The sequence below is a fragment of the Phaenicophaeus curvirostris genome, chromosome 2 (genome assembly GCF_032191515.1).
Source record: "Phaenicophaeus curvirostris isolate KB17595 chromosome 2, BPBGC_Pcur_1.0, whole genome shotgun sequence".
Classification (NCBI taxonomy): domain Eukaryota; kingdom Metazoa; phylum Chordata; class Aves; order Cuculiformes; family Cuculidae; genus Phaenicophaeus; species Phaenicophaeus curvirostris.
The window spans coordinates 67,156,616-67,170,308 of record NC_091393.1 but is presented as its reverse complement, the minus strand read 5'-3'; the positions used below and the strand labels follow the sequence as shown (position 1 = coordinate 67,170,308).

The 13,693-nt window shown below is 37.6% G+C and overlaps 1 protein-coding gene across 1 annotated transcript in view; it reads left to right on the top strand.

Moving 5' to 3' along the window:
- The window catches only part of LYST (lysosomal trafficking regulator), an 83,447-nt gene that overhangs the window by 36,390 nt on the left and 33,364 nt on the right, over positions 1-13,693 (top strand). Inside the window, exons 13-21 of the mRNA XM_069852352.1 lie at positions 286-424; positions 1,229-1,402; positions 4,745-4,905; positions 6,255-6,445; positions 8,104-8,349; positions 9,820-9,993; positions 10,541-10,690; positions 11,280-11,417; positions 13,072-13,270. Of these exons, the coding sequence (XP_069708453.1) occupies positions 286-424; positions 1,229-1,402; positions 4,745-4,905; positions 6,255-6,445; positions 8,104-8,349; positions 9,820-9,993; positions 10,541-10,690; positions 11,280-11,417; positions 13,072-13,270 (1,572 nt within the window). The remainder of the gene's footprint in view (positions 1-285; positions 425-1,228; positions 1,403-4,744; positions 4,906-6,254; positions 6,446-8,103; positions 8,350-9,819; positions 9,994-10,540; positions 10,691-11,279; positions 11,418-13,071; positions 13,271-13,693) is intronic.

Sequence of the window (13,693 nt, the reverse complement as noted above, 5' to 3'; positions counted from 1 at the left end):
TTAGTGAATTTACATGATTGTGGAAAAAGAAACAAAACTGAAGTGCTGACTTAATGTTAAGCTGTTCTGTTTCAGTTTAAGTGATCTTAGTCTCTGAAAAGAATAACACATTTGTTAGCTCACTAAAAAAAAAAGGAGGGGAAGAAAACACAACCAGTAAAACCCTAACTAAACAAAAAGCAGTTCTCTACAATACCTGAACTATTTCTTTTCATGCCTGGTATCTGGTAGGACAGGCAATGTTATTGTGATGTATTATAATTTTGTTTAAATGTTTGTTTCTAGAAGAAATGCAGTCTGTAGGAATGGAATACCTGGGAGATAAACTTGTTGAAGATGGCTGTATTCATATAATTTCACTGGGTTCCAAAACATTGATGATACAAGTCTGGGCAGATGTGAACACTGGAGCATTTATATTTCGGTATGGTATAGTAGTCCAAAAACTACTTGTGAACATGTATTGTTGCTTTCAGTAGCAGATTGCTGAGAACACTGGAGGAGAGTAGAGAGCTAATTTCTGTAGTAGAGTCATCTTGCACACTGATGGCAACATCAGTAAGTTTATTGCATACAGATCTACAGGTTTGCTTGCTTAAAGTGTTAGTCACTGGTCTTGCATGTCTCATGTAGTCACATAAATAATTGCCCAAAGTAAGGTGCAATAACAGTCATAAGCATACTTGAATTTCTACCTCTCATTGCATTCATGAAATGACCCAATGAACGTGTGAAGATAAGCAAAAGCTTTTGTAGCTGTACATTTTCACACATCAGGTGTGAAAATTGCTGTTATTTAGTACTTACCGTGACAATCTTGGTTTTAATCTTCTGAATACATTTTGGCCCTGTTTTAGTTCACATAAGTAGTCTATCCTTAAAATCAATCTAAAGCTGCAGTTTTAGCACCGTTTTTCTGTGTTCAAAGCACCTGCCTTTTTTCAATAAGATGAATTTACCTTATCTGTAAAATAGAGATAATCTCCTTAAACTCAAGCAGATTCATGTAAACAAGTTAAATAACCATGTTAAAACCATAATGTGAGGATTTCCCTAGCTTATGCTGACCGCTCCAAATAACTTATTGATTGCAATGCTATATCTGTGGAAGTTAAGAAAGCAGTCTTAAATTAATTGAGGCCAGAAAAAAAATGCTGATTTGGGTCTAAAAAATGCAAATTTGAAAACAAACACGCAAACTTGTTTTCCTTTTCTGTTGTTTTCATAGTATGTGTGTGGATCCAAATGATGAGATGAAAGCTGGTCTGCTGGCACAGGCTGAATCTCCAGAGAATATTTTCGTTGTGGGCAAGTGGCAGCATTTGGCAATAACATACCTGCAGCAGCCAGAAGGCAAGAAAAATATCCACGGAAAGTTGTTGCTGTGGGTTTCTGGTCAGAGGTAAAGTATACATTAGTTGTACCTAGACATTTATCTTCTTAAAGTTGTTCTCTGATAGGAAAACATCTGTGTTACTTTGGTGCAAGCTGAAGTTACTGTTGGGTGGTCTCCTAGGGGCAGGAGAGGGATGTCTTACACTGCTATCCAGCACTATCTTGATTGCTTTGAGAATCTTCAGTTCATACCATGGACCAGCACAGTCAATGTGGAAAAAAAATAGCAAGCTATGATCTAGTTGCCATCACGGAAACATGGTGGGACAAATTCCATGACTGGAGCATGTCTATCAATAGCTACAGGCTGTTCAGAAGGGACAGACCAAGAAGGAGGGGTGGAGGCATTGTCCCCTATCTCAGGAAAGGGATAGAGTGTGAAGAGCTGTTGTTGAAGGGTAGCCACAAACAGGTTGAGAGCTTGGGGGTCAAAATTAAAGACTGAAGAACCAACAGGAACCTTGTTGTTGGTGTATACTACAGGCCACCTGATCAAGGAGAACCAACTGATGAAGCCTTCTTCCTTCAGCTACAGGAGGCTTCACACTTGCAAGCTCTCATCATACTCGGGGACTTCAACCACCCCAACACATGCTGGAAAAATAGTCTGACAAGCTGTAGGCAATCCAGGAGACTCCTGAAGTGCATTGAGGATAACTTCTTAGTCCAGCTAATAGAGACTCCCACACAAGGAGATGTAATACTGGACCTTATGGTCACCAATACAAGCGAACTCATCGGTAATATTAGGATCGGAGGCAGCCTGGGCTGCAGTGATCATGCACTGATGGAGTACAAGGTTCCAAGCGATATGGGACAGGTGAGGAAGTATAGTCAGGACCCTAAATTTCAGGAAAGCAGACTTCCAGCTCTTCAAGGAGTTAGTCAGTAGGACCTCCTGGAATGTGGTCCTTGGGGACAAGGGAACAGAACAGAGTGGGCAAATATTCAAGCTTTCCATGAAGTGCAAGAGTGCTTAGTCCCCATATGCAGAAAATCAGGCAGAAATTGAAGAGACCAGTGTGGCTGAGTCGAGAGCTGCTGAAGAACAAGAGGGAACTGCACAGGCAGTGCAAGCAGGGACAGGGAACCTGGGACGTGTATAGGGACGCTGTCCGGTTGTGTAGGGATGAAGTCAGGAAGGCCAAGGTGCAGCTGGAGCTAAACTTGGCAAGGGAAGTGAAGACTAACAAGAAGGGCTTCTACAGGTACGTCATTCAGAAAAGGAAGATCTAAGCGAATGTACCCTCACTGACGTTTGGAAATGGTGGTTGCTTATCAACAGACGAGGAGAAGGCTGAGGTACTTAACTTTTTTGCCTCAGTCTTCACTGATAACTGCTCTCCTCATCTGGGTCATGGAACAACAAGATGGTGACCAGGGAGGTAAACACCATGCCACTGTAGAAGGAGGATCAGGTTCATGACCACATGAGGAACCTGAAAATATGTAAGCCTATGGGACCTGAGGAGATACATCCCAGAGTCCCGAGGGAATTGGCAGATGTGGTTGCTAAGCCACTCTTCATGATATTTGAAAAGTCATGGCAATCAAGAGAAGCCCCTGGTGACTGGAAGAAGGGTAATGTGCCCATTTTTAAAAAGGGTTGAAAAGATGACCCTGAGAACTACGATCTGTCTGCCTCTGTGCCTGGGAAGATCATGGAACAGATCCTCCTACAAGCCATGCTAAAGCACATGGAGGACGTGTGGCAGCCAGCACGGCTTCACCAGGGGCAAGTCCTGCATGACCAACTTAGTGGCTCTCTATGATGGAGTAACCACAGCAGTGGCCACGGGTAAACCAATGCATGTGATCTATCTAGACTTTTGTAAAGCCTTTGACACGGTCCCCCATAACATCTTTCTAAATTGGAGAGATATGGATTTGATGAGTAGATGGTGCAGTGGATAAGAAACTGGTGGATGGTTGTATTCAGAGAGTAGTGGTCAGTGACCCAAAGTCCAGATGGAGATTTGTGACAAGCGGTGTCCCTCATGGGTCCATACTGGGATCAGTGCTGTTTAATACCTTCATCAATGATATTGACAGCAAGATTGAGTGCACCCTCAGCAAGTTTGCAGATTACACCAGGCTGAGTGGTGCAGTTGCCCCACCAGATGGACAGGATGTCATCCAGAGGGACCTGGACAGGCTGGAGAAGTGGGCCTGTGAGAACCTCATTTCAGTCAAGAATCCAAATTAAGGAGATACAGTTCAGATGCTGTTGATATTGTTGAAAGTAGGAATGAAGAAGAGATGGAGAGGAGGCAGTCACTTTGGTCCACTGAAAGGGGAGAAGTTTAAAAAAGTGTTTGAAACAAGATCTGAACCAGCAATGCGAAGTACTACTTCCACCGAAAACTTAAGATTCTTAAATGAGGTACCTGGTGCTGTGTTGCATGGGCCTGTGACTGCATTAAATATTTATTGACTAGACAAAATAGAGTTTAAATATCACAACTTTTACCCTTTCTTCCTGAAGTCCAGACTATGGAGACTTCCTTTGTGTCCCAAGTAGGAAGCCGGTGGTCAAAATGCTACATTGTAAATCAGTTGGATGTATCACAAAATTCTTTACTAGTCCTCTAGAATTCAGTCAGTAAACAAGCAATGTTATTAAAGATATTCCCAAAACTGTATCTAGGGAAAAGCTGTTGCACAGTTTTTCTTCCTGCAGCTAAACCTGGATTTGTGAAGTATAATACTTGTTTCCCTGTGTTATTGAAACTACATAGAGTTTATTTTTAAACAACTTTATATCCTCCCCCTCATTGTTCAGTCTCTGCATACTGATGTGCAGTAAAGTCCAAATTTGGAGATACGGGGGAGATTATAAATACTACAGTGTTCTGCATATATGTGGTTAATGAGTCAGTTGCCAATTTGCTAATAGTTTGGCTTTTCCAGGAAGTTTCAGGTGGCCTTTACAGTCAAATTCTCAAAATGGTATCTTCCAGCCTATGTGAACTACAGTTTAAGATGTGCATTAGTATATTCAAAGGCCTTTGACTTTTTAGGTAGAGCAGACATTCTTGAAAAAATGTTATGTTTTAGAAATGCATCTACGGTTTGTTACGTACAGTTCCTTCTTTGTGGTCAGGAGGAAGGGATTTCATATCTAGGAAATCTTGACTGCATGGCAGTCACAGTTGGAACTCTGTTCTTGTGCAGTATCTGAATACATGCATCATTATGTAACTGAGTTTTTAAGGTACCTTAAAGTTGAAGATTTAGTAATTTAATATTGGTAACAGCATGGCTTCTCATCTTTTGAATACTGCAATCTACCTTGGCAATTTTGATCACTTCTTAATTTTTAAACTTGTTTCTTTATATGTGTTTTTAGGAAATGTGAGATTAATTTAGATTACGCACTGCCAAGGAAATCAAGTTTATCATCTGACAGTAATAAAACGTTTTGTATGATTGGCCATTGCACGTCATCTCAGGAAGAATTGCTTCAGTTGTCAGGAAGATGGGATCTTGGAAATCTACTTCTGTTTAATGGTACTTTTGTATGCTTTTTCTCTTGAATAAGCCTTCATTTCTTCTTTGCCTTCCAAGATCCAAGGCTAAATTTAGTGTTTTCTTTTAACATGCCAAGCTTTTACAGTAAAAGCAACAATGCATTCTTTACCAGCGTAATATATCAGGGAGAAAGTAATTGAACATTTCAATATTGGGTATTTCCTAATGTGTCCTTTTGCCACTACTTTTGCTTTTTTTGGTGCAATAATTGGCAATTCCAGTTACTTTAGTGTTTCTTGAAATAATGTCTTGGGGTGGTGGATGGAGAGATGGTGGTACTTGATCTGTTTTTTTTTTTCTTAAAGCACTCAATCTCTCCCGGGTGAAAAATTGATTTCACTTATGTGCTTTTGAATTGCTAGTTTCAAATTGCTTAAAGCATATTAAAAAGTAAACAAAACCTGAACCACTGATTAGTCAGTTAAGCATGCTCATTTCTGAAACTGATGAAATTACTTTGGCTTTTTCTTAGATGCATAATTCTCCTATGTTCTCTGAAAATTTTGTCGTGGTTTTCCAGATGCTTACTTAGTGCTGAAGGCACTGCTGGTCATTGTCTGGCATTTTTTCCTGTGCAGTGCCCTGTCAGGACTACTACACAAGTGAAATCAGTTTTGCCAGGGGGTGTGATGCATGCAGGTGTTGTATAAATAAATATAGTGTATTTGTGCAGGTAAGATGCATGTCATCAGTGTAAGCTTTGCCTGGTGAATCTGCACAGTCTGATTGCTGTGTGCCTACAGCCAGCATAATTGATGTGCCCAGAGAAATCTGAATTTACTGCTGTACATCAAAGGCCTAGGTTCTTCTCGATGCTTTTTTTTTTTTTTTTTTGAATGTGCATTCTCATAGATGACCTGAGATGTGCTGTCCAGAAAGGGAAGGGAGGTTTACTTGGCCTTCTACTTCCTACATTATTCTTGTTGTGTCCTTCTTGGTCACTCTACCCAACTCTATGATCCTGTAGCATGTTATTGCCATCTGTAATCTCGCTATATATTGAAAAAATTGAGGGGGCTTGGATAGATGAGTTTTCAGTTTAAAAAAGTATAATTGATTATTCAGAGCAGTTGGTCTTCATGCAGAGCACTTTCCTGACTTTGTTTCAGTTGCCTTTGCTGCTGAATTGATCTGGCCTGTGATGTGTCAGAACTCAATGATCTACAGTAGCTAATAGCAAGCATTGGACTACACTGATAGTTTTTCATTTTTGCTTATGAAAACCAGTTTATGATCTTGCTTGTGAAGTTTCTGGTGCAATCTACTAGCCAATGTCTGAGTTTTGCTTTATTGTATACTGAAGAGTTAACAGATTTTTTGGATCCTAGGTGCAAAGATTGGACCAGAGGAAGCGTTTTATTTATACACACGTGGGCCGGACTTCACATCTCTTATGCCTTGTAAATATGGCAAAACATCAACTGACTGTTCTAAGTACATCAGTAAAGAGATTCTACAATGTGAGCAAATTAAGGAGCTCTTCATGGCAAAAAAGGAAGTGGATGTTGGGCCTTTAATTGTAAGTTTCTACTTAAAAATGTTTCTTAATCTCTTAGAACTGATGAGAGAACTGGGAACACATTTCCTGCTGCCTCCCGAAGTGCTTCAATTTCTCAGAGCAGGCAGGAGCAAATCTATTTCTTGTTAAAATGACTGCAGGGTGCTGCCCACTTATTTCAGTGGGAGCTGACCTCCACGCAAGGTGGACGTATCATCTTGCTTTAGGTTGGATTCTGACAACTTCTAGGTGTTCCAGCATTTGTAATACTACATATTTAATCTATAGATAAGCAGGCATCTCTAAAATACCCTAGAATGAATACATAGCTTTTCTCTCCCTTTGTGTAAAGGCAGCCAAGAACAGCTTAGTTAACCTTTCAATGTTAAACCTGGAAAGGAGAAAGTATTTATATGGCTTTAACAGAAAGCAAGAGACTTCATCCCAATTCCTTGAGAGGTTGGAGGGGGTAAGTTTGCATCAAGTTAGGCTGAAAAGTCATTTTCCAGATGGCAGACCTTTTGCTTTTCTCATCTTTCTTAACTGAAGCAACCATGCCAGGTGCATGTATGCATATAGTTACACTATATATATGTTGTTATTTTTTGACACTGTATAGCTAGATATATGCTTATGCTACAGTTACCCTATATGAACATATGTATTATCCTTTTACACTAGAAAAGGAAAAAAATAAAACTTTCCATGGAGCCTGCTATATTTCTGTAATTATCTTCATGCACTGGTATTTCCTGCTGTGTGAATTCATTCCACTAGAGGGATTTTTCTGATCTTGTTCTACAGCAGCTCTGTAGCTGTAGGCAAAGAGTTGTTCTGCCTGGATGTGATCCTCTGTAAAACAAATGTACTAAATTTTGAGTAGGTTAAGGTGGAGTGAACGGAATAATTAAAAATAAATTTAAATGCCTAACTAATTAGTCATGCAACTTTTAAGTTTGTTGCCTTACAAAAGGCAAAGTAACCAGAGAGAAGAACTATTTGCTTGGATGATTAATCTCTGTACTTCTGCATAGAATGCAAGTGCCTTAAGTGTAATTATTTCCTTTATTTTAAATAACTTACTAAGTATTAATTTGTAATAACCTTCCAAATATCATTTTAGGATTTCTGAAATGAGTCTGTTACTTTCCATAAAAGCTTTGGGTTTAAGTCACTTGTCAGTAATGAAACTTATTCTATTGAGATCCCTTTGTGGCAAGGCTGATTAAAAGACAGTCTTAAAACAAAAAATGGGAGAAATGTTGATAAAATAGCAGATAACTTTGTATTTTGGACTAGTCACTTGGGAAAAGGAACAATTTATCCAGTACCTCTCTATGTTCATTTTCTTTTAAATTTGACGGTAACTTGGTTTTTATGCAGCATAGTTGTGATGCTTGTTCAAGCAATAAGAGAGGAATTCTTGGTGGAATTTAGTGCTCTTGTAAATTTGTGCTGTAGCTATTGTGTATTTTGCTAAAATTTAGAAAACCTGTTGCATTTTAGTGCATGTGCATCCACACAAAACTAAAGAGCGTGCTAAGAGCAAAGTCAATATGAGCTGCCAAAGTTGCTGCTACCTGCTGTTAGTTGACTTTTGTGTGTGGATTTGTTTTGAGCACGTGGTGTGTTTTTTGTATTAAACTTCCAAGAAAAAGCTTAAACTTATCCTATTTCAGGAGAGTCTTGCTGTTGTTTATACCACATCCTGCCCTGGTCAGTACACCATCTACGAACCTGTTATTAGACTGAAAGGTCAAGTGAGAACTGTACCTTCTCAGAGACCTTTCAGTTCAAAAGAAGTTCAAAGCCATGTGTTGGACTCTCATCACCTGAAAACCCTTCAGGCTGTTCAATATAAGACTCTTCAGAGTATACTACATGAAATTGGAGGAACCGGGGTGTTTGTTTTCCTCTTTGCTCGGGTAAGGGGATTGGAGGAGGGGGTTGCATATGTGTCTTCTACTATGTAAATTTTTCTTGGACCATAGCAAATCACATATTTTAGCTGCCATGCTCTAGTCTGCTTATGATTTTTCTTAAAAAAATTTTGTGGAAAATACCTGTGGCATAACACAGATTACATCATACAGGTTGTCTTAAATTGGGAACTTAATTAGAATTCTATTCTGTAATGGTTTTTATAATGCTAGTATGTAAGATATGGTGTTAAATTCTGATTTAGAGGTGGGGCTTCTAAACGTCAAAAGACTTTTAGTAATGTTGTAGAATTGATCATATTTTTTATTTCTAATTTTTCCGGCTGCTTAAATTAATGGCATATCTTGAACACTTTAAACATGGGATATTGTATGAATAAATAAACTTAGTGTACAGAACCTTGGTTTCTTTATCTAACAAATAGTGGAAGCTTTTTTAGAGAACTGTTCAGCCATGTTCAGAGCCTAATATTTGTACTAGGAGTCTCTGAAGTACTACAGTTAGGCCTACATTAGTATATTGAATTAAAACATGTTTCTTTTGTGTGCCTTTGGCAATGGTAATGTTTTGAAATGTGTGTGGAGTGTCAGGTCTTCAGACTTCTGGTTAGAAAGGCATTGTTGTAATTTTAACATTGGTATTGAAATCTGAGGAGGAAAGTCTTTATTTATGTTGTATTACATAAGTTTATGCTACATATGTGCTACATATCATGCTGTAGACTAGTTGCATCAATAAAGCAAGCAAATACTAGATTAGCTGTTAGACCTCAGAAACGTACATGTGCAGCAGAATTAACAGGTATATGGTAAGGGGAAGTATAGGAACTGAAATTCCATTCATGTGATATTTCCTCCTTGTGCATTTTTGGTAAAAATACTATTTGCTCTTTCTTGAAATTCAAGAATTGCAGGAAGCAAAGAGTGAAGAATTGTCCATTGTCTTAGTTTCTTGAATTCTTTGTCTCTTTGTGGACAAAACAGAACTTTTGCACTTTACACTTTGAGGTAGACATTCCAGGCCTTAAGGAACCTTAGTTTAAAGCTTTCCTTGAACTTTTAGGAAATGTGCTCTTCCAGGAAAGACAACAGAACTTACTGTTATTAGTGGCTTATGTATGTCATGACCTTGTGACTTTATGGTATAGCAGGTATAAATTGGTGCATTCTACTCAAAATTTAATTAGAAATTTTTTTTTTCTCAAAAAGGGATTCTTGTAATGGGGCTTCAATTCTCTTAACAGATCATATTCTACTGCAGTAGCAATTATCACTTCAGGTATAATATCTAATTGTTCGCACACAGGCAAAAACAAAGGTTATGTACATTATCTCAATCTTTAAAGTTTATTTAATCCAGAAGTTACAATTGAAGACTGCAACAAAGCATTATTAAGGATTTTTTTCTAAATGTTTCTCACTTAATCTGTTTTATTAAATTTGCCTTTTCTTCAGGTTGTAGAGATTAACAGCTGTGAAGACACTCAAGCTTTAGCACTACAACTTATCCTATCTTTGACAAAGTACAATCAACAGAGAATACAAGAGATGGACAATTGTAATGGTTATTCTATGATTCGTCAAGTGTTAATCAAACCAAAATGCATTGTTGGATTTTGCATGCTGAAGGTAGACTGATCTTTAAACCTGATATTGTGTTCAATGTTAGCACAAATTTGAACTTCTCTGATTTTAATTCTGCCTTTGTGAAGACAGCTTGAAATGTAGAACAGTTATTTGGAGCAAGTTCAGTCTAGGAGTCCTTTGCTTTGAACTAGAAACTCCTGATAGAACTCCTGATAGATAAGGGGTGGTGAAAACCAAAATTTTGGAAGACCCTGGTTTTGGAAGGGGTGGTGGAGTCCAGGGGAGGGAAGCAACTTTGTTTCCCTGAGAACAAAGATCTTTAAGTAAGATTAAACTCATAAGCAATTGAAAATATTTCAGTGCAATTGTTTTCCAAAAAAATTTTTGTACTGGCTTTATGAGACTGAAGCCTCTTTAAATACCTCCAGTGGGGTTACAAAACTCAGTAGCTATTTTCAGAGTTGACCAGGTAGAAATACATCTTTTCTATAAAGAGTTTGATGTCTCTTTAAAGTTTTGTTGCTAAAGTGGATAGGACAACTGTACTCCTTTGTGATTATGACACTCAAAAATCTCCCCCCTCTTTAAGACTCTCCTTGAAGGGTGCTGCAGTGATGAGATTCTCTATATAAATGAAAACGGTCAATTCGTGCTTGACGCAGATTGTACTGCAGTTATCCAAGACGTTCAATTGTTAGAAAAGCTGCTGCTTGACTGGAAGATATGGTCTAAAGCAAAGGTAATTACTTTCATTTTGGAAAGATTTTAAGTCTAAAAGTCAATATTTTAAAAGAAGTGATAGTGTTATGAGGTCTGAAATTAATTGCAGTCAGATGCTGATAATTACTAAAATTTTCTAAAATTAATGGTTGTTATTCTTAAATAGCTGGTAGTAGCATCAAGCTCCTATTATCAAAAATGCAGGTAGCAATCATGTATTGAATTCCAAGTGTAATGTATGTAAATTACATAGTTGAACAGGTTAATTGTTTAGGTAAATGTGTTAAGACTGAGGAAGATCTGCTTCCTTCTGAGGTTAAACTATTGGAAATAACCATCCAGTGCTAGTATAACAAAGAGCGTATCAAACTAGTTTTAGATGAGAAGCAGGTTTTTTTGTAGCTTAACCATTAAAATACACTTTATTTTGTATGAGTGTAACTTCTCTGATAGTTTCTGACAGTTTGCAGTCATTTAGGCTCTTTGGTAGTGCGATACTGACTTGACTTGGTTATGTTCCTAAATTGTTTGGCTTTTTATTTCTTTGTTTAGACTCAGAAATATACTTTTGAAGCCGTGATCCCGTTGTGGTGTTTTTTTTTTTCCAGCAAGGTGTTTGGGAAACCCTGCTAGCAGCTCTAGAAATCCTTATCAGAGCTAACCATCATCAACAGATGTTTAATATTAAGCAGCTATTGAAAGCTCAAGTGGTACATCACTTCCTGTTAACTTGTCAGGTTCTGCAGGTACTTTCACTCTGAAATCCTACTTTGTGGTTGGCAAATACTTGGGGGGAGAGGGGAGGGGAAGACTATAGAGAAAACGTCTTCAGTAGGCTTCCAGACCCCTTTCATCTTTAACAGGTGTTTTTGCTGTAAATTGATGCAGTTCCCATCTGAGTGCTCTATTTACTGCTAGACAGAAGGGGCAAGAGGTTTTAACTGTCGGGTGCTATTTGAGAACCTAGACACTTATGCAGTCCATACCTGAGTAGGAGCTGAAATGAACTGTGACCCTTTTATAAAGACCAAAGATGTCCCTTGAACAAGTCTTCATTACCAGAAAACATAGGTACTGTGCAAGCAGCAGAAACTCTGCCCTGTATCGTGAGAGGGTAACTGGCCTGTAGTGCCCAGTCTGAGCACCCCTCTCCAGATTTTGACCCAGTATTAGCTTCTTCCATGGTATGGAGGTAGCATGATTTTGAAACTGTTTCCTGCTTATAGTACATATGTTTGTGTAACTATGTATTGTATTCACTTGTTTTTACATTTTCTGTCTTAACTTTCCTTTTTATTCTGAGTTTCTCCCTGTAAGATGTGAAATACATTTATTGTTTTTTCTAATACTTTAATATCTTTTAATTGCTGTGTATTTTTAATGTCTCCATATTTTTTATGTGGTAATCTCTGCTTTTGGAGCTTTTTAGTGGTATAGGTAACTTTTAAAACTGTATAGTAATGCTAATACCTAGATACGGAATGTTGCCTAGCATTTTCCCCTGTCTTTTGCACATGAATGCAAACACTAAAATAGATGACTATTGGGAGGAAATTAATTTTTTAGTTAAAAATCTACTCAAACTGTCCAACGAGGACTTGACAATTTTTTTTTGAATGATGGAATAGAAGATAAAACTGTAAACCATTCTCTTGGAAAATCTCACTTAAATTAACTTAATTTAGCTTTTTCATACAGCAGTCTCACTTGAGGTGCTTGGGAACCAAAAATAGAGATGAAATTTAGAGAAGTTAGAAACAAGTTAATCACAATGGTCACATTAGTGAGGTTTCCCACAAGTTTTGTGAAGTCCTGTTCTAAAAATCATTATTCAGTTACTAGATTTTTTTCAAATAGCCATTGTCAAACTATATAGAATGCTTCATCAACCAGAAAATATAATTATCAATGAGATCTCAAATGTTTATGTTCATAAAAACAGCTATGGAAGTGGAAATACAGAAGACCCAGTGTGGCACTGTTCGGAAAGTTCTTAAGTTTGAAACATTAGCATCAGCAACTTTGATTTCTCTACAAGTATGTAATACAGTGACAGTAAACTACACTTCCAGTGGCAATTCATGTCCTGAGGCTCCAGCAAGCCAGAGTATCATAGTATGCAGAAGATGTTCATTTTCTAAAATCAAACTGTATAACATCAACAATATTTTGTTTGGGCCTGAATTTTGAGTGTGCTGGACTTGGGTAACGTTGAGTAGGTACAGTAACTACTCTCAAACTAAGGAATACAGGCTTTATTACTTAGGTTTTTTATTAGTGTCTGTTGTTCTACTACAGGATGACGGGGTTTGGTTGTTGTTTTTTTTTTTTTTTTACAAAATGATTTCTGTCAAATTAAAAATACAAATTACTTACAGTTGTACTGCTCTTCCTTTCTAGGAGCATAAAGAAGGGCACTTTACATCCCTACCTCGGGAGGTTTGCAGGTCATTTGTGAAAATAATTGAAGAAGTACTTGGATCTCCCCCAGACCTGGAATTGCTGACACTGGTTTTCAATTTCCTCTTAGCAGTTCACCCTCCCACTAATACATATGTTTGTCACAATCCTACCAACTTCTACTTTTCCCTGCACATAGGTAGATATATGAAATTTAACTAGAAATAAATGACCAGGTAGAAATCTAGTCAAGAACTAATATCTGAAAAAAAATCTTCTTTCACTGTTATAAATTACTTCTCTATGAATATATTCTTTGACTGCCATATTGTAATAACCATATATAAAAAAAATGCTGAACTATTGAGACTTAGTAAAGTGAAAGTAGTTTACAGTATTGAGAGACAATTATAGTTAAACATTATTTGTCTCAGTAGGAGAGCTTTCTTCTGTTTATGGCCGTAGATAATCTCTCTGGTGGTAATGTCTTTAACTTTCATTAAAGCTTGCTGCTAAATGGAAGCAATAGTATTAGCTGCCTCTATGGACGCATTTGCCTGTGAGCAAATCTTAGAGGAAATACATTTAACTTATTTCTGAAGAAGATTCATTTACAACTACT